This window comes from Microcaecilia unicolor, chromosome 10 (assembly GCF_901765095.1).
Source record: "Microcaecilia unicolor chromosome 10, aMicUni1.1, whole genome shotgun sequence".
Taxonomy (NCBI): Eukaryota; Metazoa; Chordata; class Amphibia; order Gymnophiona; family Siphonopidae; genus Microcaecilia; species Microcaecilia unicolor.
In genome coordinates this window covers 138,472,967-138,497,365 of record NC_044040.1, presented here as the reverse complement: position 1 = coordinate 138,497,365, position 24,399 = coordinate 138,472,967, and the positions used below count along the sequence as shown (strand labels likewise).

The following is a 24,399-nucleotide window of genomic DNA, read 5'->3' as shown; positions in this document are numbered from 1 at the left end:
GTTCAGAGGGGAGAAGGGGACTGGGGTGGGGATCTCAGAGGGGAGAAGGGGAGGGGAGAAGGGGACTGGGGTGGGGGTGTTCAGAGTGGAGAAGGGGACTGGGGTGGGGATCTCAGACAGGGGAGGGGGAGGGGAGAAGGGGACTGGGGTGGGGGTGTTCAGAGGGGAGAAGGGGACTGGGGTGGGGATCTCAGACGGGAGGGGAGAAGGGGACTGGGGTGGGGATCTCAGAGGGGAGAAGGGGACTGGGGTGGGGGTGTTCAGAGGGGAAAAGGGGAGGGGAGAAGGGGACTGGGGTGGGGGTGTTCAGAGGAGAGAAGGGGACCGGGGTGGGGGTCTCAGACAGGGGAGGGGAGAAGGGGACTGTGGTGGGGGTCTCAGACAGGAGAAGGGGAGGGGAGAAGGGGACTGGGGTGGGGGTGTTCAGAGGGGAGAAGGGGGCTGGAACTGGGGGCTGAAAAAAGGGGCAGAGAGAGAGAGGGGACAGATCCTAGATGGAAGGGGGAGCGAGAGGGAGGGCAGACCCTGGATGGATGGGAGAGGGAGGGCAAATGGTGGATTGAAGGGGCAGAGAGAAAGGGCAGGCAGTGGATGGAAGGGACGGCAGAGAGGGCAGACACTGGATGGCAGAGAGAGAGAGAGTGAAGACAGATGCTGGATGGAAGGAAGACGGTGAAAAGAAGATGAGGAAAGCAGAAACCAGAGACAACAAACTGTAAATAAAATATATTTTTTTATTTTTTTTGCTTTAGGATAAAGTATTGTAGATGTGTTAAATGTTTATAATAGAACATGTAAATAAGGTAATCTTTTTATTGGACTAAATTTAATACATTTTGACTAACTTTCGGAGAACAAAACCCCCTTCCTCAGGTCAGGATAGGATACTGTAACAGCACTATACTGTACTGACCCGAGGACGGAGGTTTTGGCCTCTGAAAGCTAAATGTATTAGTCCAATAAAATGGTATTATTTTACTTTCTATATTTGTTTTATTTCTATTTGTTAATTTGTAAAGTGGTGATTGGTACTTGTTAGTTTTTTTCAAATTTACATCTGCTGTCTTTATATTTTGCACAGTACTAGGGGACAGTTTCTGTTTCTGTGGTGTTGCATTGTATGCAGAGTCTGGCATTGGGGGTTCAGTTTAATTTTTGTCTAAATAGAAAGTTTATGATTACTTATTCTATAGTGGATTAGGGTGTATCTGTGTTTGTGAAAAAGACATGGCTTTCAGTTGGCATTGACTGTGCAGGATCTACGATCTGTACTAATCTGTCTGGTTTCGTTTTACAATAGGTGAATTGATGTTCTAGTGCTCACTGTAGTGTTTAAGATGCTTTGCTTTTCCTTGTGTGACTCGTAGAAATGACTGCTTATGGTATGGTAGAATTGCTCTATAGGTCCTGAGTGTTTTGTATTCTCGGCATGCCTAGTACTGGATTTGGGGTGGGTGGGTGTTAAAAAATGACCGGCCCCGGGTGTCAACTACCCTAGGTACGCCACTGAATGCCATAAATAAGTAAATAAATATAAACTTTTAATGTTGAGCACCTGATTCTCAAAGTGGACATAATCCAAACACTATAATGAAAATAAAATGATTTTTTCTACCTTTGTTGTCAGGTGACTTTGTTATTCTGATCATGCTGGCCCAGTATCCGATTCTGCTGCTATCTGTCCTCTTAACTCAGTTTCCAGGGCTTTCTTTCCATTTATTTCTTTACTTTCCGCCTTTCTTCTTCATTTCTTGCCCTACATCCATAAGTAAAAGGTGGGTCCTCCACAGACTTGACTGTCCAGTGGATCCAGCTTCTGCCTATTTTCTTCATCCATGTGCAGTTTTTCTCCTCTCTTCCTTTTCCCTCATCTCATCTCCTTCCTCACTCTTCCCTCTCCTCCATCCATGTCCAGCAACTCCCTCTCCCCTGCCCCCCTCCAACCATCCATACCCACCCAGCAATTTTCTCTTCTCCCCTTTCCCCCCTCCAGCCATCCATACATACCCACCCAGTGATTCTCTCTTCTCCCCTGTCCTCCCTCCAGCCATCCATACCCACCTAGCGATTCTCTCCTCTCCCCTGCCCCCCCTCCAGCCATCCATACCCACCCAACAATTCTCCTCGCTCCCCTGCCCCCCCCAGCCATCCATACCCACCCAACAATTCTCCTCACTCCCCTGCCCCCCCCCCAGCCATCCATACCCACCCAACAATTCTCCTCGCTCCCCTGCCTCCGTCGCAGCTTCCGGTCTATTTTCACTTTGAAGGTTGGCGCTTAGAGATTTTAATTTATACACTTTTAAAATTCGCTGACCTTACTCGGAGTAATGTCCTTTCACAAGACGGAGGGGTTGGCAGTTCAAACCGTGCGGCTGTCGGCCAACATACCCTCATCACACAAACACAAGTAAAAACTATACTCACCGACGATTCACTTTCCATTTCTCCTAAATTCTACAATAGTTCAGGTGGGAAAAAAAAGTTCAGCGTAAGGGGTCTGGGAACGCCGAGGCTCATCACTTAGCCAAAGAATCGCCGTGTCCAGCCCTGAGCCTTGGAGAAAACGTAATGAAACCGCAGCAGTTGCAGTGAAAGTCTAGCCTTCCCTTCGTTTCCTGTCAGTGTCCCGTCCTCGTGGAAAGAGGAAATGACGTCAGATGAAGGCGGGACACTGACGGGAACGAAGTGAAGGCTAGAGAAGGGCTTTGACTGCGTCTGCTGAGACGGAGGTAAATCAACAAAAAAAACCCGGAGCGGCGGGGGATGAGGTAAGCATGGCTTGTGGCACCCTCCTGCCATACTTACCTCACTTACCGCCGGGTTGCGCCACCCCTGGGAGCCGGCTCGCCTTGCCACAACAACCGGCTCGCTTTAAAAATTTAACAACCAGCTCATGCGAGCCGGTGCAAGCCGGCTCCAGCACACCACTGCAAGTACTTGATCTCCCTATGCACCTCCAAGGTCCTCACAAGAAGTATTCCTAACCACACCCTCTCCAAAGGAAATCATATAATATGATGCCCACCAACAAACCCTTTCCAGTGTAGCCAGTGGTGTTGCCACAGGTGGGCTTGGGTGGCCCAGGGCCCACCCTTGTAGGGCTCAGGCCCACCCAACAGAAGCACACACTTAGTGGTAGCTGGTGGGGATCCCAAGCTAAGCCAGCTGAAGACTTCCCCCTGATGGTAACGAAAATGCTACTCTCCACGATACCGGCTCAGTTTTCAGCACATGCCTGCAGCAGACTGCCATGGTGGAAAGAAGCATTTTCCCGCCAGCCGAGATATTTTTTCGGTGGTGGTTGGGGTGGGGAGAACACTTGGTGCCTACCCACTTCTTGCCTAGGCCCACCCAAAATTTGTTGTCTGGCTACGCCCCTGAGTGTAGCACTCCCATAAAGTCTTCACCTAACACAACTATCTCTGTTCCAGGAAGCAGGCAAAAACCTGACTTTTCTCCTGAACCTTTAAACTATCTAGTCACACAGGACTAACATTGGTTACACAATACATGCACTTTTTCTGACTCCATGTCCAGTTTTTCCCTAAGTTACTCATGCTTATCGTCTATCTAAACTTACGTGTCTCTTATCTTTTCTGTCTATATATTCCATCTCCCTTTACCCCCCTGTGCTATCTGTTTGTTGTGTTGGCATTATAAGTAGCATACTATGCTTGAGTGTGTACTCTTATTTGAATGTTTTGTTTACAACTTTAACTGCTTATTGCTTATGTCCATGTTATTCTTGCCATATTCCATCTTGAGTGAATTTCTTCAAAAAGGCGTTAAATAAATCCTAGGTAGAAAATTAATTAATTAATAAGTTAATGAATGTGATATGTGGGAAACGTGGAGGGGCATAATCAAAAGGGGTGCCCAAGTTTTCCTGAGGACGTCCTGCGAAGGGGCGGGGAAACCCGTATTATCGAAACAAGATGGACCTCCATCTTTCGTTTCAATAATATGGTCGGGGATGCCCAAATCTTGACATTTAGGTCATCCCTAGAGATGGTCGTCCTTAGACTTGGTCGTTTCTGATTTTTGGCGATAATGGAAACTAAGGACACCCATCTCAGAAATGACCAAATGCAAGCCCTTTGGTCATGGGAGAAGCCAGCATTCATAGTGCACTGGTCCCCCTGACATGCCAGGACACCAACCGGGCACCCTAAGGGGCACTACAGTGGACGTCAGAAAAAGCTCCCAGTTACATAACTCCCTTACCTTGTGTGCTGAGCCCCCCAAAACCCACTACCCACAACTGTACACCACTACCATAGCCCTTATAGATGAAGGGGGGCACCTAGATGTGGGTACAGTGGGTTTCTGGTGGGTTTTGAAGGGCTCACATTTACCACCACAAGTGTAACAGGTAGGGGGGGATGGGCCTGGGTCTGCCTGCCTGAAGTGCACTGCACCCACTAAAACTGCTCCAGGGACCTGCATACTGCTGTCATGGAGCTGAGTATGATATTTGAGTCTGGCATAGAGGCTGGAAAAAATATTTTTAAAATTTGTTTTGAGGGTGGAAGGGGGTTAGTGACCACTGGGGGAGTAAGGGGAGGTCATCCCCAATTCCCTCCAGTGGTCATCTGGTCAGTTCGGGCACCTTTTTGTAGCTTGGTCGTAAGAAAAAAAGGACCAGGTAAAGTCGTCCAAGTGTTCATCAGGGACGCCCTTTTTTCCATTATGGGTCGAGGACACCCATGTGTTAGGCATGCCCAAGTCCCGCCTTCACTACGCCTCTGACACGTCCCCGGGAACTTTGGTCATCCCCGCGACGGAAAGCAGTTGGGGACGCCCAAAATCGGCTTTCCGTTATACCGATTTGGGTGACCCTGTGAGAAGGACGCCCATCTTGCGATTTGTGTCAAAAGAGGGGGGCGTCCTTCTCTTTCAAAAATAAGCCTGATAACCTCTATGAAAGAGCACAGCAACAGAAACAGAATCCTCAGGGGAAAATAAGGTCTCTGTCAAATCAAGTAAATGTAAAGATGTCAATAATGAAAGTAATTCTATAGAGAACAAGTGAAGGAAAGAGAAGAGGCAGGAAGGAGGGGGATAGAAATAAGGTTGGAGGACTGACAGGTTGTAATACTCAAATATGGCAACACCTGTCTTGGAGAGCCAGGATTGAGGAAAAGAATGCAAGGAAAGGTAGAGATGTTACGAGTATGTGATGCTGTTAGAGAGACAGGTGATAGATGGATAAGAGGTAGAATATTTTGGAGCCCCAGAGCTCCCTTTTAAGTTTAACAAGACACTGAATTTACACTGGAAATATTGAAGTTAGGATAAAGAGGCATAGCCAGAAGTTGATTTGGGGGGGGGGGGGGAGGCAGGAGTAAGTGGACTGGGAGGGCCAAGCATTTCCTCTCAACCCCCTCCCCACCCCCGCTGCTGCCATTACCATGGCGGGCTTGCAGGTGCTGTCTGAGAAGTGAGGAAGTAAATAGGCTGCTCCAGCCTTGGATGCAAGCACTTCTGCACATTTTCAGTTCAAATAAATGAACTGAGCATATGCAGAAGTACCAACATCAGCCACTAGAGCACCCTGCTGACTTCCTGCTGCTCAGGCAGAACTGGCTGGGATCCAGCAGAGAAACACTTCAGCTGGTGGGTTTGAGCATCCCTGCTAGCCAGGTATTGGCTGCCACAATGTCGGAGAGGGCCTGAGCCCAAAGTGGGGGGGTCCCCTGAGGCCCCTGTCCTCCGTAGCTACACCACTGGGATAAACTACATCTTAAAATCAGCTATTTTCCATTAATAAAACAGGAGATAAAGTCTAACAGGGTCTTAGATCCTCAAGGTCACTTACATTGCCCTGGGGGGAAGAATAGCATAATCTCACAAAATCTAATGACTGAGCTTGCTTCTCACCTGCTGTCAGTGTGGACTTCCAGTGTCCTAGAGCTGTTGAGGATATGGATTTGGTCACACAGACATTTTGGTAAATCCCATCTAGATTTCCCTTGGGCAGAAATCATGGAGCATTATGCTGAGTGATACAGCGTGCAGACCAATTCACAGAATGCGCTAATCTGTGCCTTCTTTGTTTTCATTTTAGTCTGTACAAAGATGCCCCACTCTTGCACTCGACTCTACTCTGAAACCAAGTCCTTTCCTGTCTGGGAGGGAGGAGTCTGTCATTTCCTGTAAGTATCTCTCCAAGGATGGTCAGGTGCGATGCATGCTGGTCTCATACCTGTAAGGCTGCTGGAGTGCCCACACTATATCACCTCACACTCTTGAACAGCATCTGTCCTTGCCACTCAGCCAATCAGAGAATTTCTTTTGACATTCTAAGGTACTCTAAATATAGTGTAGCAGCATCTGCCAAGTAAATAAATGTTCTGTAATCGTAGCCTGACACCAAACCTTTAAATACATATATTGGTTAAAAAAAACCTGGCTGAAAGGAGGTCTCTGACTGACTGAGAGGGATTATTCCATAACTGGAAAAAACTCAAGTGATTTCCTGTTTTAATGCGGAAACAAAGTTTTTTCAAACATATTTCTTTTTTAAACAAAAACTAATTATAATCTACTATAATAAAACGCACCTCCAACGTTCTGAAGCTGACTCCGTGGCTTCAGTGAAGGGTTCGTAAAGGTGTCACATCTCTCTCTGCCCCGCCCTCGCGTCAAAATGAGATGACATCGAGGGTGGGCACCGCCCTCGCATCAAAACGTCATGGCCTCGAGGGCGGGGAATCTGAAGGCAGGACTGGTGAGGGAACAAAATCGAAGGCTGGCGACGGACAGGCTACAGAAGTCAATACGTTATGACGTCGAAGGCGGGTAAGCAGAAAGCAGGAGGACTGAGGGAACGAAATCGAAGGATGGCGACGGCCAGGCTACAGATGGCCAGGGCTTTCAATAACGCCGCAACTTCGACAGACCTAATCAGGGACAGATGACAATCACTGGGTGGCTGGAGGGGGGAGCAGGGGACAGGAGAATCACTGGGTGGCTGGAGAGGGCAGGGGACAGAGGACAATCGCTGGGTGGCTGGAGGGGGGGCAGGGGAGAGAGGAGAATCGCTGGGTGGCTGAAGGGGGGGCAGGGGAGAGAGCATAATCACTGAGTGGCTGAAGGGGGCAGGGGACAGAGGAGAATCGCTGGGTGGCTGGAGGGGGGGCAGGGGACAGAGGAGAATCGCTGGATGGCTCGAGGGGGGCAGCGGAGAGAGGAGAATCACTGGGTGGCTGGAGGGGGGGCAGGGGAGACAGGAGAATCACTGGGTGGCTGAGGGGGGGGGCAGGGGACAGAGGATAATCGCTGGGTGACCGGAGGTGGGGCAGGGGACAGAGGAGAATCGCTGGATGGCTCGAGGGGGGCAGCGGAGAAAGGAGAATCACTGGGTGGCTGGAGGGGGGGCAGGGGAGACAGGAAAATCGCTGGGTGGCTGGAGGTGAGGCAGGGGAGACGACAATCGCTGGGTGGCTGCAGGGGGGGCAGGGGACAGGAGAATCGCTGGGTGCTTGGAGGGGGGCAGAGTACAGAGAACAATCACACACACTCTCTCTCACACAGACACACTCGCACCCAATCTCACTCTCTCTTACACACACACACACACACACACTCGCACGGTGCTGCTAACCACGCAGAGGGGGTAGGGGCAGGGGGTCCTGAGACCAGAGGGGAGGGGAGGGGAGAGGGGATCCTGAGACCAGAAGGAAGGGGAGGGGGATGGGAGGGGGTCCCCACACCACAGATGGAGGGGGGGAGGTATCTCTGTCACACAGACACTCTCTATCTCACAGTCAGTGTCTTTCTTTCTCTCACTCTCACACAGTATCTCACACTATGTCTCACACTGTATCACATTCACTCTCTATGTGTCACAGAGTCACTCTCACACACTCTCTCAGTCTCACAAAGAGTGTGTGTATCGCACACATACTCTCTCACACTCTGTCTCACACACACTCTCTCACACACAGTGTATCTGTGTGAAACACACTCTCTCTCACACTCACTGTGTCTCACATGCGCACTCGCACACACTCTCATTCAAACACACACACTCTCTCTCACAGACACACTCGCATCCAGACTCACTCTCTCTCTGTCACACACACAGACACTCGCACATTCACTCTTTCTCACACACACACTCTCTGAAATATACACATTCCAAGGAAAACCTTGCTAGCGCCCGTTTCATTTGTGTCAGAAATGGGCCTTATTTACTAGTATATCTATAAAGTTTGTCCAGAGCACCTCTCATAATTTGAAAAGAGTACTGTGGCTTGCAATCCTGAGTTTGAACTATTCAGCTTCACAATTCTTGTGCCTATGCAGTCTTCATTCCCTCATACCTTTACATCACATCTGAATCAAACAAATGAACAGAAGAGGCAGTGATCTGCTCACAGATAAACTGTCAGACAGAAAAAAATCAGACCAAGTGATGTACAGTACAGCTGAATAGATTTATTTCCAAATACCCGATGTGGCCACGTTTCACCTATAAGACTGCGTTAGGGGTTTACAGTACACTAATAAGGGTCTAAAAGATGCTTCCCCTTACTTAGTAAATCCGTATCCAAGACAGTAAATAGCAGCTCCTGGACACAGAGTAGCAGCATGAGTTGTTGAACAGCAGTTCCTCTCTCACTATGGTTGTACATCACTTGGTCTGTTTTTTTCTATCTGACGGTTTACATCACATCTGGCCATTTTATCACATGTGATTGAGCTCATCCAGTCACAAAGCACCACTCGTATGTCCTAAGAGGTAGCCCACATCAATATCACCAATATACAACAACATCACATAGAAAATGGAGTGGAGGAGTAGCCTAGTGGTTAGGGTGGTGGACTCTGGTCCTGGGGAACTGAGTTCAATTCCCACTTCAGGCACAAGCAGCTCCTTGTGACTCTGGGCAAGTCACTTAACCCTCCATTGCCCCAGGTACAAATAAGTACCTGTATATGTAAGCCACATTGAGCCTGCCATGAGTGGGAAAGCATGGGGTACAAATGTAACCAAAAAAAAAAAATGTAAAGTTGCTTAGACAGCTGTAAGATGGTATGCATCAGAAAACTAACCTCTGGCTGACAGGAATATAGCACTCCTAATGCACATCAAAACAGAGCTATAGGTAGTCCAATCTTTAATATATTCACACACAAAAATATAGGAGACTCCTATATGTATAACGTCATATATGAGATATTCTTTTTAATGTAGAGGAAAAAGCCTCAATCCAGGCATGTACTCCTTGTGTTATACAACTTTAGGGAGCACTGCCCGATCATCACTGGCTTAAAAACCAGGAATATGGCACACATGTAAGTTTCAAACTGGATGGAGATGCATGTCCATCTCATCTTCAAACTTCTTTACTTTGTTCCTCCAGCAGTGCATGCCTCTATAGTACAACCCAAATTTTATATTTATGATCAGTATGATGCCATGAATGAATTTTGTCATGATAAATTATTTATTGAATGGGTCTGCGCTGATCAAAACAAGCCAGGACTAAGATGTCTGTGTTCCCGCGAACCATAAGTTTAGTATGAGTGCATGGTGCGAGGATACTGCCTGCAAGTCTGGGAAACCATGTCAAGTCACTCTTAAGGATATCTGTAACTTATCCAGCTCCACCCTTCAAAAAAAAAAAGGAGCTCACTACTGGAAAGAAATGTTAACCAGTGGAAGAGGCCATCTCAGACAATTCTGGTCTCCTCAACAAAACTCTAGTCACTCTGTACAGGCATATTTAAAGGATGTTACCACATGATGGAAGGAGACCTTTTCATATCATGACAGATGGAGACAGATAAGAAGGAAGAAGTGGAGAAGTGACTTAGTAATTAGAGCAGCAGGCTGTAAACCAAGGAAGCCAGCATTTAAACCATATTTGTCCCACTGATACTCCTTGTGATCTTGGGCAAGGAACTTTGTTACATGGAATTAATTTATACTTGGGGATAGCTAGAGCACTCACTAATGTTTATAATTTTTAATATATATGTATATTCTCCACCAGTTGCTGATTAAAGCAATAATAATCACAATTGCAATGAATTAAATATTATCTCTGTTGAAATGCAGTATCCTGCATTTCCAGATTTAAAGTTATGCACCCAGGACACAAAGAGACTATATTTTTAGCTTCAAAAAGGTTTATTAAGTTACAATATGATTAATGCAATCATATAAATAAGGTTACAAACGAGAGATAGTTCTTTTAAGAGATCTTTACAGATAATCTGTACTTAAGTAAGGTAGCAAATCTAGATCAAACGTTATAACTTACAGAACAGTCTTTGTTGTAGGATTGTTGAAGCTGAGAGAAAGTCTTTTGGAAAAGTTCTATTATTCAGCAGAGTGGTCACAGGAGCAAGGAGCAGGGAGCAGGGCTTCTGCAGTGAATGGATCTGAGTTGCAGCTGAAGAGAGAATCTGTCTGTGTCTGGAACAGCTTCTATCTTTTATATCTTGCAAGCTTGCAGGAGGATATGATCACAGAGTCCCAGTACCTGCTTCCTGGTTTGCACTGGATAACTTGCAAGGCATTATGGTTATTGTAGTCTGTTCACATGATCACATTATAAGTCTTTCCTTTCTGCAGATGTCCTGGCGTCCATTTGTCTGATAGCTGATGGGAGGGGGCAGGTATACCTCTGATGACAGGCAAATGTTTTGTTTATGGTTTTCCTCTGAGTTCTTTGTAGTCAATGGGTTCTCCAGACTTTCTGTCTCTTGGGTCTTTGGTTTTCGGAGATGTCTGATGAGCCTTCAGGTACCCACTTAGTCATGCTTTTGTTAAACAGTCCTTCAAGTGGGAGGAGAAGGAAGCTATATATCTCTCTTTTGTCTTTGTTAAGTGTTTGTAATTGACTAGCCCTGCTACCAGAAATTCCCAGGGAAAAGGGAAAAGAAGGTATTGAAATGCAGTTTCAATACTTCTTTTAAAAGCTGCATTTTTATATTGGTATATCTGATTCAGCATAATCAATAATCCTGATAATTTAAACTGATACCATTACATTCCCTCTCTTGATTCTTAGTGACAATATTTAACACAATATTGGAACGGAGAATCACAAATAAACTATCTTTAACACTAACCTAATACAGTAGCATAATTTAAAAGAACAACAGCAAAGATGTTGGACTATTTACATTGGTGTGTACATTGAGATAGGTGAATCTTTTAACAGTGGACATTGAACAGACTGGATGGACCGTGCAGGTCTTTTCCTGCCGTCATCTACTATGTCACGTCACTATGAATATTGGAATATGTCCTTAGTTGGAATATGACTGTTATAAGCAAAAGACTCATCATTATTACCTTTGTTTGCTCTTACTCATGCCTTACGTTTAGGTAGCTAGGGTTAAGTTTTCTGTGGTTATCTATCATCAGTTTCATTAGACTTCTATTCAGTCAGGTGACAGAGTATGGCTTTGCTCTGGTTTAAAATAGGTTTGCAAGTACACTTTATATGGCTTCAGCCACACAAGTGTTATCTTGCCACGCCCCAGAGACCATCTCTTTTTTTGTCACCTGTTCAGGGGCGTAGGCTGTCCCAAGTTTGTGCCACAGGATATCTTACCCAGTATGCTAGCCAAATCAATAGCATGAGAGTGAGCATATGACCAATTTATACCACCGCAACGGGGTGGAACAATCTATTCAGTCACTATTCTCAGTGTTTGACATTCCAAGGAAAAATACTCTGTGAATGTTTCCCTATATTCTCTATTTCAGAGGCTAACTGATGTATTAATAGCAATAACATCTAAGGGAATAGGTAGTAGTTCAGGGGTATGTAGGGATAAATCATTGGAAACATACTGCAGCATTGGTCTGTAATTACTAAAATCGCATCCTGTAATTTCAGTGGCATCATGGGGACACAGGTTTAAACCTTCACTTACTACAGACAGTACATCATTAGCAATAATAGAAGGACAGATAGTTCTAATACAGAAACAAGAATGGTAATATGGAACTGCTATACTACTGTTATCGTTAGAAATATTATTACACACAAAATAATTATTCCTATCAATCCTATGCAATAATATTTACTTAATCATTGACCAAATAAAAACAGAGTCATGGTATAGTACCATGAAATACTTTTCAGAGAGAAACTTTTTTTTCAGAGAGAAACTATTTATGGGTAATGAGTGTGGTAAAAGGTTACCATATTTATCTGTTTTAGCAGTGTTTAATGTAGCAAATTAATAGACAATATTCACGAGTTTAATGTTGTAAGGAATTTAGGAACGATATGCTAATTGTGCTTTGCACACAGCCAATATTTCATTCCAGAGAGAGCATTGTGTACGTACTGGCTGTGATACTAAAAAGGTCAGAAACATTCCCTGTACTGATTATACCTGATAGGTCATATAAAGAGAAACCTTTGCTCATATTTTCAAATATACACATGTGAATATATAACCTTAGATAGCAATTAGTAGAACTTATTGTATGTGAGCCATAGCTTGTATAATAATGAACATAGTTTTCTTTTTCTATAGCTTGCCTGCCAGTGAAAATGGTCTCTTTTTCCTTTCTTGGAAAAGGACATGGTACAATGTAGACTAATGGAGGGACTGTTAGTAGGGAGGGTCTATGAATGTCTGTGTATAGTTTCTTGGGTACCCCATAACATAAAACAAACATATAACATGGAGACCACATGACAAACAAACAAAGAGCTCTATTAGGCCGTTAGGTCTCCGATCGTCCATTCCAGATCTAGGATTGAGCTTAACCTGCAATTAGAACACAAGAACACAAAGCAGCATACGTGGTATCCATCCTGGATTCCCACAGCAGTTTCATTCATTTAGAAATAAGCAACAATTAGCAAAATTATACATGTTCACTATCTCATAAGTAGAACAGGATCAGATCTATTCATTTAAAAATGTAGAAGAGCCATAGATCTATTTTAAAATGTAGAATAGGTATCTGAGATAGCCATGTATGTATTAATTACTAGCACCATAAAAATATTAATATCTCATAAGTAGGAACTCGATCTCTGAAAAAGACAGAAAGAAAAACACTTTCACATTAATTTTAGCAGGTCACATGGCTCCAGGTTCTGGTAGGGACTCCCTCTCTTGCTTCACAGTTCCTTCCCAAGATTTTAGATCACGGCACGCGAGCTGCATATAGCTAGGCTTTTTAGTTTCACTCTACAAAAATAAGCATATCTTGTTAATTCACATTAAAGCACAATATTAAGTTTAAGTTCCAACGGGAGTTACCTATTATAAGGAGGCATTTTTAAAACTTCTTAGTGTTCAGTTTCAGCTCTAGTGGGGGTCACTTATCAGAAAAAGACATTTCTAAATCCTTAAACAATATTATCAAAAACAAATTACAATAGAAGCTATCGTAGAGAGACATTTTAAATCTTATTTATTGCAGAGAGACACAATTAAATCTTAAACTGTTTAAAAGAACAATAGCAACTACATTTTAAATCCTTATAGACTATTTACAAAAGGTTAATAGCAAAACTTTTTCTATATTCCTGTCCAACCTATACTAAAAATCAACCACCTGGATCCCACTGCCATCTGCAGAGTGGGTCATAAATGGAGAAGTCCAGTCCAGGCTGGACGCGTCTCCTCATGTTTATTAGGAATTAAATTGCAGGAAGAACTGACGGAATGTCAGTTTCTGGCCCAGCAGGACTTGCAGTTATAAGTTCCTGTTTATCTGAGGGCAGATTTCTCTTGTTATTTTTAGCTATCTGCAATATCTGCAAGGCTCTTGCTGTGAAGACACTAGTGGGTTTGTTCTCCCAATATGTAATATTCTCCCCATGAGTTTCCAAAATGTCACATGCTTGCTGGCGGTTTTCAGTAGCTACATACTGAGGAGCTGATTCTCTTATTAGAGGTTCACCTTTATGGGAGCTTAGATCAGAATGCAGCCCAGGTGGTGCATCTGTGTGTTGAAGAGCTGAATCATGAGCATTTAAATTAGACTGCAGAACAGGTTGTGTTCCTATGCACTGGGGTTTTGGATGCTGTGAGGGGGCCTGAGAACTAATGGTTCTAGTTGACCCTCCTGCTAGGGGTGTGGACTGTGATACTGTTACCATGGCTGAGACAGGCATGGCTATAGCTGTGTTTGGGTCTGGAGGGGCACATGGGAGACCCGTAATGGCTGAAACCTGCAAATGTGAATCCTGTACCTGATCAATATTCTCATCTATAGGGGACGTCTGCAGATTTAGCTCTCTGATTAGTTGTTTTAGGCCTGGGACTTGGCTGACCTGCATTTCTAAAGCTAGAATTTGGGCCTTCATTTTAGTCTCCTGTGCTGCCTGCAGTTACACCTGTATTCTAAGGGAGTCTAATTGATCATTTAGGCAACTAGCCATTGTGATTAGAAAATCCTTTTCCGTGTATGCATTCTCTCTCTTTGGTTAGTAACTTCTCATTCAATTCTGCATGTTCTTTTAAGGCTTTCTTATATATGGTCCACATTAACCAGAGACAGGCAGAATTCCTCTTGCTCCCTGACTTAATTGAATATAAATCAAATTTTGTTTCAATATCAGAGGGGGGTGGAAATATCATTAGTTACATTATGGGTCCAAGGATTAGGGCCCGAGGATACTATGCATTGCTTGAGCAAAGTAGGGTTATCTACCCCTAGAATAGTGTGTTTCTCAGTGTGTGTATTCTCTTCAACAGAAGCTGTGAAATTGGTTTTTATTTTATGCCAGAGTATGGCTAAAAATTTTGTTATACAGTGCATAAAGTACATAATTGCGTAAGTACTTAAGTATTGGCACGCTGGCAGGGACCAAATGTCCATTACGCGCAACATCTTAAGTAGTGCCCTGAAAACCTTATCAATTTATCAATCGGAAATTTAATTAATGAAACCTGATACTCAGTTCTCTATAAAGCAGCAAAATACAAAAATATAATTTAAGAACACTGCTACCTTACTGGTACAGTATATCTGGCCGCATGTCTCTACCAATTAAAAAATGTTACATGGAATTAATTTATACTTGGGGATAGCTAGAGCACTCACTAATGTTTATAATTTTTAATATATATGTATATGTTATGTTTCTGCTAGCAGGCTGAGGAGGGGTGGGAACGTCTCTGCTAGTGAGCTGGGAGGGACTTACCTGCCATTGGTCAGCTTGAGGTGTAGCTGACGTTTGCAGTGCTGACGTCAGTATCCAGGATCTATTTGTTACCTGCGAGCCCAGGTAACTCTGCTTTGGCATTAGCTCTGTGTGTGCTTGCCTTAGCTGTTAGCAAACTGTGTTTGTGAGCTTGTGCTGTGGAGGAGGGGTAATTCTGTGCAGCCCTTTTTCTCCCTGTTTTGTGTTCCCTTGCTGTGTATCCCTACTTGTGCTGGGTTTATTTCCTTTTCATTTCCCTTCTCTGGTCGTTTTCCCCAGGAGGGAGCAGCTGAGTGTAGTTTCAGGTTTCTGAGCTGCGTTTGTCTTCCTGGGTATTTTCTCTTTGTTTCCCTGCTGTGGCCCCTCCCCTTTCCTGTAGGTGTGTGTGTTAACCCTTTAGTCTCTGGTTCTGAGTGTGCTTGTGTGCTGTAGCCAGTAGCTTGCCTCTGGCTTGTTTTTTGGTGTAGTTCCGGGTTCTGCCTGCCCAGTTCTGATTCTCAGTGGGGGTCAGCTTCTCCTAGTGCTGCTGCGGGTTCGGGAATCCCTAAGTCCTGCCAGCTGACTGCAGATAAGGGCTCAACCCTTACTGAATGTTAGCTAAGTGCAGGTGAAGACTGTTAGCTGTCCCAGTTTCTGTGCCTGCCGTTGGTAGGGAGTTCCAGTTGCCGCCGGCTGGTTCCTGTGTCCTCTCCCTGTGAGGGAGCCTGTTCTTCTCCTTGAAGCTGGTGTCCTTGGTGAGTACACTGAAGGTGGGCTCTTGCTACTGTGGTTCAGTCTACCATGGGCGCCCCTTGACTTCCTTACTGTTGGGGGAGGAGGACGGGCGTCTGGGCTCAAGGGCTCACGAGGGGGGTTGGAGTACAGCGGACAGATAACAGTATATTCTCCACCAGTTGCTGATTAAAGCAACAATAATCACAATTGCAATGAATTAAATATTATCTCTGTTGAAATGCAGTATCCTGCATTTCCAGATTTAAAGTTATGCACCCAGGACACAAAGAGACTATATTTTTAGCTTCAAAAAGGTTTATTAAGTTACAATATGATTAATGCAATCATATAAATAAGGTTACAAACGAGAGATAATTCTTTTAAGACATCTTTACAGATAATCTGTACTTATGTAAGGTAGCAAATCTAGATCAAAAGTTATAACTTACAGAACAGTCTTTGTTGTAGGATTGTTGAAGCTGAGAGAAAGTCTTTTGGAAAAGTTCTATTATTCAGCAGAGTGATGAGCCATGTGGTCACAGGAGCAGGGAGCAGGGCTTCTGCAGTGAATGGATCTGAGTTGCAGCTGAAGAGAGAATCTGTCTGTGTCTGGAACAGCTTCTATCTTTTATATCTTGCAAGCTTGCAGGAGGATATGATCACAGAGTCCCAGTACCTGCTTCCTGGTTTGCACTGGATAACTTGCAAGGCATTATGGTTATTGTAGTCTGTTCACATGATCACATTATAAGTCTTTCCTTTCTGCAGATGTCCTGGCATCCATTTGTCTGATAGCTGATGGGAGGGGGCAGGTATACCTCTGATGACAGGCAAATGTTTTGTTTATGGTTTTCCTCTGAGTTCTTTGTTGTCAATGGGTTCTCCAGACTTTCTGTCTCTTGGGTCTTTGGTTTTCGGAGATGTCTGATGAACCTTCAGGTACCCACCTTAGTCATGCTTTTGTTAAACAGTCCTTCAAGTGGGAGGAGAAGGAAGCTATATATCTCTCTTTTGTCTTTGTTAAGTGTTTGTAATTGACTAGCCCTGCTACCAGAAATTCCCAGGGAAAAGGGAAAAGAAGGTATTGAAATGCAGTTTCAATACATCTTTTAAAAGCTGCATTTTTATATTGGTATATCTGATTCAGCATAATCAATAATCCTGATAATTTAAACTGATACCATTACAACTTCACCCCTCCATCACTTTAGGTTAAGTTGTACCTGAGCCTTCTTGGATGGAGGCCTACAAACTGTACCTGAATATGCAATTTACCTTCAAATCAGATTTAGAAAAGTCAAGTAAGTAAAACTAATGAGTTTCTTTCTGCTCAGAAAGGTTACAGTGCCCCTCACTGGACACATACAAAGAATTTTCTCAATATTGGGGGTGCTCAAGCACCCACAGCACCCATAGAGCTGGCTCCTATGGTCCAGGGCATTCACAAGAAAAGATTCACATCTGTTTATCGAGCATAGTAACACAGTAAATGACGGCAGAGAAAGAACAGATGGACCATGCGTCTGCACAGTACGTGTGGAGAGGTCAAATATACAATTTCCACACATAAACAGATCTAGCTAGTTCAAACCAACTACAGGGTATGAGCTACTCACAGTAAGTTGCTGGTCTTTGGATTCTCCTCCCTCCTTCATGGTCGGTTATGTGGAATTATTAAAGTCTGTTTTGTGCAATGAGGGGGGTCACTATCAAAGATGAATCTCCTGCATTGTTCAGCACTTTCACCCCACCGAAGGAGGACAGGGAAATTAACTCATCCCTTCAAATATGCATCAAGCCCCCCCCATTCAGTACAGCTGGGAGCTTCCACCCCCCGAGATCCACATATTATTTAGCTGCAATAGGGAGCATTTTCCACGGCTCCTTGCACTAGTGGGGGCAGCAGCATTTTCCGCTCCTGTCAAGCCTGCCTGGGAGCTGTGCTCTCTGCTTCTCATCCCTTTCTTTCCTGTATCCCTTAGAGATGGGGCTTTAAAGTGTACACAACAACCAGCTGGGGCTTTTCCTGGTCACACTTGCTGAGCTTCATCTTGCCCTCTGGTGGGCAATGGTAAGATTACAGCTCCAGGTAGATTTTGATTATTATATAGAAAAAGGCTACAAGCTTTAAACATCCAGAGGGTAAGAATAGTTTAAAATTATAGCTGTGGTTTGATTAAAAATGTTAATTGCGATTAATCACCCAATGTACACCTGTCTTTTAGATTGTAAGCTCCTTGAGCAGGGACTGTCCTTCCATGTTAAATTGTACAGCGCTGCGTAACCTTAGTAGCGCTTTAGAAATGTTAAGTAGTAGTAGTGGAAATGCTGGCAGCCAAGACAGTGTCAGCCACTTCACTAAATATTTTTTAAAAGTAGATGAGTGCCAAGGATCTTCATGGTATTCAGCTTTGGTGAAGCTGGTATTGTTCGGTTCTGACAGAGATTTATTCGAACCAGGACAGCCCAGGACATGGGTGCCTTGAATGAGTTAGCCTGATGTCTTCTGTCATTCAAACTGAGATAGCACTGATTATGACTGGTTTGTAATGATGGAGACAAGAGCTGAGAGGAAGTATACTGGTCTTTCATACCCTTCATGTAGCATGTAGGCACAAAATCTATGCCTAAGAGGGTGAATAGGAGCAGGGGTACTTTGTAATTCCAGAATGTAACTTGAAGAAATCATTTGAAAGTCTCAGGACAGATCACTCAATATCTGGGGAAGTGGTATTTGGCACTGTTATTGTCAGACAACTTGACTCTTAACTTCCTGTTAATGTGAACTCATTATTAACATTCACTGAATGGAGAAAATAATCCTTCCTGAGAAAATGGAATTCAGAGCTCAGGTAGTGGTAAATAAAACTCAACAGTCATGATCATGCCAACACCATCACTCTCAGAATGATCCTGTAAAAACGCATAATTGGACATCATACATTTTAGTGCTCACCGTTTAGTTCTCTATGTCCACAAAAAGGCCTGTAATGAATCTACAAGATATTCTGCCTTTTACTTCTTAGCCCCAAAATGCTGGAATGAGTTTCTACCATTTTTACGTGCAGAACCATCCTTTCAAAAATGTAAAGTACTATTCTCCGAGGACATAAGAGACTGGCCGGCACAAGCCGGTTCGGGCGGGAAGACAGCCGCGCATGTGCGGTGCGCATCGGCGCGCGAGGACTAGCAAAGGACTTTGCTAGAAAGTGTTCCGATTGGAGGGGCTGCCGTGGACGTCACCCATCAGTAAGAACAATCAGCCTGCTGTCCTCGGAGAATACCTTCTACAGGTATGTAGCATTCGCTCTCAGAACCCATTATTTCCAGCATGCCTTTGGGATTCAACTATTAAATGTCTGACCAACAGATGAGGATGTTGTTTGAAGTTACAACTGCACTTGTGTGTCTGAACTTTCCTATTTCTGCACAAGCGTTCCTTCCCTTAAATGTAATTTTTAGTGTACACTGCTTAGACCTGCCCGTCCTGCCCATCTTTAACGCGCATTAACTGCAGGGCTCCCTTGCCCTCCCGCAAGCATCAAGTATTTAAAAAAACTGGGGCTCACCAGAACTGCAGGGACTAGCTGCCAGGTCGGCCCTGCTAAGAATAGGCAGCTGTAGAGGAAGGAAGAAGGACCGTGCACTCGAGACCCAGAAGTGACCACAGAGGCATGAGCCCACGGCACTATTGGGACTGGTACAACTTACAGGAGAGGCTCAGGTAGCAGCATTGGGGCCCAGAAGAGGTGGCCCACATTCTCTCACTCCTCCACTGCCTCTACCTGCTCCTCTTCTGACAGAGCTTCTTGTTTTCAGGCGGGACGCTATGGAGAAAGGCTTGGGCGGATGAGAGAAGCAGCCTTCCTTCAATGTTAAAGGCAAGGTCAGAGGAATGAAAGGAGCAGGTAGAGGCAATCTGAGGAGTGAGAGAAAGAGATGCGGATCATATGGGGATGGGGAGGAGAGCAGGAAGGGATAGATGTGGACTGTGGGGGGGGAGGAGTGTGCTTCAGAGGGTTAGATACGGACTGTGGGTGGGTGTGCTTCAGAGGGATAAATGCGGACAGCAGAGGGGGTGCTTCAGAGGAATAAATGCAGACAGCAGGGGGGGGGGGGATGGTGCTTCAGAGGGATAGATGCCGCTAGATATAGGAGATGGAAAAAACAAAGAAGTGAGATGGTGCTCTTGGACTGGAGTGGAAAAATGGTACCCTTGGGATGGAGGGAAAGGAAAAGATGGTACCCATGGAGGGGAGGGAAGAGGGAAAGGGAACGGAAGAGATGGTGCCCATGGAGGGGAGGGGAAAGGAGAGGAGAAATGGTGACCATGAGATGAAGGGAAAGAGATGGTGCCCATGGAGGGGACAAAAGAGAGAATGGAGAAGATGGTACTCATGGAAGGGAGGGGAGGATATGGGAGAACATGGTATCCATGGAGAGAAGGGGAAGAGGAGAGATGGGAGGAGATGGTATCCATGGAGGGAAGCAAAGAGATGGAAACTAGATAGATTTGAAGAGAAAGAAAAATTGAAAAAAGTTGAAAGTGAAAGATAGATATAGAGCAGGAAGAAAAAATAACGGAAATGGTAAATAGACAGTAGGTCCAGGAAACAGAGTTCAAAGCACAGGGAAGCAGAACCAGAGACAGTGAACAAGATAATTCATAAGATAAAAATCGCCAGACAACAAAGTTAAGAGAGATTATTTTATTTGTAGTTTAGTCATTGAAATATGTCAGTTTTGAGAATTTACATCTGCTGTCTATATATTGCAGTGTACAAGAGGAAAGGTGAGGGGGCCACTTTAAGCGATTAATCGTGTGATTCAAAATTTTAATCGTGATCAGTTGTGTAATTAAAATTTTTAATCGATGGACAACCCTAATACATACATACATGTACATGCACACATATATGGATGGTAATTTTATAACAGGCCTCCTATGTGTGAAGGCAAACTAGGTGCTTATTTAAATCAAATTTATAAAGAAACATAGGTGTCAATGAGTCTTTATAAAATACTAGAGCAAAATTGACAGGAATTGTGCCTAGTTTGAAGCTACAGTAATTTACACCTGTATAAAGTACGTGAGTACACATGTATTTTTACATGTAAATCACAACTCCACATGTACTATGCCCAAACTCTGTCTCTGATCATGCATACACATGGATCAAGTAAAAGTATGTACTTCCTAGGCACCACACATATTTTTATATATGTAACTCCTGGGGTTATTTTATAACAGCCTTTTTACATGCAGTGAGGGCAATTTTACAAGGAGCACAGAAAGTACCAGTATGCAATATGAAAACCACTTTGGTTCTACCAGGGCCACCAAGAGACAAAGCTGGGCCCGGGGCAAACAATGCATCCCCCTGCCTGCCCACTGCTGCCACCCCTCCACCTGCCCGCTGCCACTACCTTTGCACCCCTGCCTGCCTGCCACTGGTGCCGCCCCCTCGCCTGGTTCAGTATCTCTCTCATCTTTCCCTCCTGCCCTCGGCAGTATTCCTGCAGGCTGCCAGGCCAGCAGCATTAAAAAAGAAGCAACTTGCCTCTGGCTGACCTCCAAAGTGTTTTCTCTGCTGTGTCTCGCTTGTGCAGACACAAGAAATTATGTCAGATGAGGCAAGCTAAAGCAGAGGAAACCCTTCCAAGGCCAGCTGGAGGCAGGTTGCTTTTTTTTTTTTTTTTATGCTGCCAGTAGCCTGCAGGATCACTGTCGAGGGCAGGAGGGAAAGACGAGAGTGATATTGAACCAGGCGGGGGCAAATTTAATGCTGGTTTGCCATTTGTGCCACCCCCATAGCGGTGCTTATGGCCAGGTCTCCCTTGGAGGCTGAGCCCAGGGGAATCTTTCCCCCCCTGACCCCCTCCCCCTTGGTGACCCTTGGTTCTACCACGGAAAGGTAGTATATTAAGAATCTAATAAACATAATAAATCTAATAAACAGGTCATCTAGGTTGGGAGACCAAGTAAGCGCCTATTTTAAGACTATTTAATAAAGACAAATAGATGCCTATGTGTCTATAAAATTGCCCTACAAAACCTGAAGAGATTGCGGCTTAAATGTAACTGTGTGCATTTAAACCTGCTCAATAGCTGGTATAAACGTATGCAGCTGAAGTATACACATAGGTATGTATTTTATAGCCTATAACCTACACTTCAGAACTCTATCCATGCTTTGCCCAAACTCCTCCCATGAACACATTTATATCCGGGTCATGTAAAAAGTATGCACCTTCTTGTCAACATATGTTTTATCATGATTCAGCGAATTTTTAGTTAATAGACATTAAATTGTTAAAATGAATGATGCTTTTTCAAAGAGCTGGATACCTCCCTGCAGGGTCCCACAGGGTTCCACACTCTCACCCAGATTATTCAACATGTATATGTCCTTTTTTGATATAGGTTTCTCTGTTTTGGATATGAATTTCTATTCTTACACTGATGATATGCTCTTGTTAATTCTAGTAAGAAATGATCAAGCAATTACTTCAACTAGAGTTACTACATGTATCTCAATGAAAGAGTACTACAGTTCAATACATGGGTTCAAGCTCAACAAAGATAAGACCAAATTGCTCTGGCTAATTCTACCAGTTTAATTCCAGATTCTTTATTCTTTATTGCATTTGCTATACTACCTAAACTGACACACAGAGCTAAGTGGTTTACAATTTAAAAATATAACATATAGTAGGATGAGAAAAGAACTCCAATAAGGGTAGGAAAGAGGGGAGAAGTAGCCACCAATCACACAACGGTCATAAAAAACAACTATTAACAATTGATGACTTATCTTTAAAGGTAGAATAGACTTCTAAAGCTCTGGGTTTTGTTTTAGATACTACACTTTCTTGTGAACCCAAGTTAGCATGTTGTTGAGACAGGTTTTGTTTTGTTTTTTGTTTTTTTCAAACTTCATCAACTTTGTAATATCTCTTGATGAAAAGCATTTTTCTATTTTGGTATAGGTTTTTATTTTATCTCATCTGGATTACTGCAACAGTCTTTACTCATCTCTTACATTAGGTTACGTGCTAGACTTCAGATTCTTCAGAACACTTCTCTGCTAAACTTATATTTCATTTAACGAAGTTTGATAAAGTCACTTCTGCATTGATAAGTCTTCATTGGCTTCCTGTACAGGCCCATATTTATTTTACATTGGCCTGTATAGTATTCAAGCTGTTTGATGGCTCCACTCCGGAATATATACTTGGTCTGTTTTCATGCCCTTCTAATCTCATACTTTCAAGACCCAGAGAACCATATCTTTTAATCTTTCCACAATTTTCTGGAATTTGATACAAGAAAGTCTTAGAGAATTCTGTTACTAGGCTGTTCATCTTTGGCCATCTTTGCCTTATGATATATGAGCTTCCACCCCTTATTATTCTTTTCTGAAAAATTTGAAAACTTTAGAAAATTTCTGTCTTAACCATCTTTATGTAATATTTGTCTTCTCTTTATAATCTACTTTGAACCATTGGTGTTGGGTGTTAGTGGAATACAAGAGCTACATTACATTTATATTTACTTTTATGCACGGGGTAATTTTACAAGAGGCATTTTGTTATTTAATATTATTATTACTATTTACCAATTTCTATTCTGCCTTTATTCAAGGAGTGTTAAATAAAAACACTCATAATAAAAACAAAAACAAGGCAGAAACATGCAAAACAAGCTTTATAAAATGACCCCTAATGAAGCCAATTTCCAAGATCCAGTTACTCATGTAAATGGGCTATTTGGAAACTGCCCATCTTCCATGAGCATAAATGTAAAGGCTTGTGTGTGCCTGTATTTAACCTGTTGTTTTGCTTTGACTGGAGCCTCTCTTTGCTGCCCCCAATAATCTGCCATCCTAGTTGACCACCTAGTATATCTACTGTTTAAGCTAGCCCTAGCAGTAGCCATAAACAGAGGGATCTTGAGCTGCAGAGAGAGAAGTATGACCAGTAGAAATAAGGAGGTAAAAAAAAATGCTTCTGTACATGTCATCTAGAATATTTTATTCAGTTCTAGAAACCATACTTGTAAAATCATATAAACAGTGCAGATGCAATCCAGAGAAGAGCTCACAAAATTATATAGGATCTATAACAAAAAGCCTATGTGATGAGACTGAAGGAAAAACAAAGGGTTATATGATAAAGGCTTTTAAACTCCTCAAAGTTATAAGTAATGCATAGGAAGGAAACCTTTTTTAGAAGGAAGAATGTTCTGGAATAAGAGGTCACAGTACGAGACTACAAAGGGTAAACTCTTGGTGCTTGAGCACCCCCAATGGAACCATCAAACAGCTTGAACAAATTCCTTTTATGTATCCAGGGAGCGGTTATTTCCACTGGGCTTAGCACCCCCAATAATTTTGAAAAGTTGGCTCCTTTGAACTAAGGCGCAACTTTAGAAAATATTTCTTCATGAAAGCAATGATGGATGCATGGAACAGCCTTGCAGGGAAGCAGATGGAAGCAAAAACAGTGACAGAATTCAAAAAAGCATGGGATAAGCACA

At 43.6% G+C, this 24,399-nt stretch overlaps 1 protein-coding gene across 1 annotated transcript in view; it reads left to right on the top strand.

Annotated features, from left to right (window-relative positions):
- SNED1 (sushi, nidogen and EGF like domains 1) overlaps nt 1-24,399 on the top strand; it is a 684,146-nt gene that overhangs the window by 631,291 nt on the left and 28,456 nt on the right. The window contains 1 exon segment of the mRNA XM_030215639.1: nt 6,071-6,158. Within this exon segment, the coding sequence (XP_030071499.1) occupies nt 6,071-6,158 (88 nt within the window).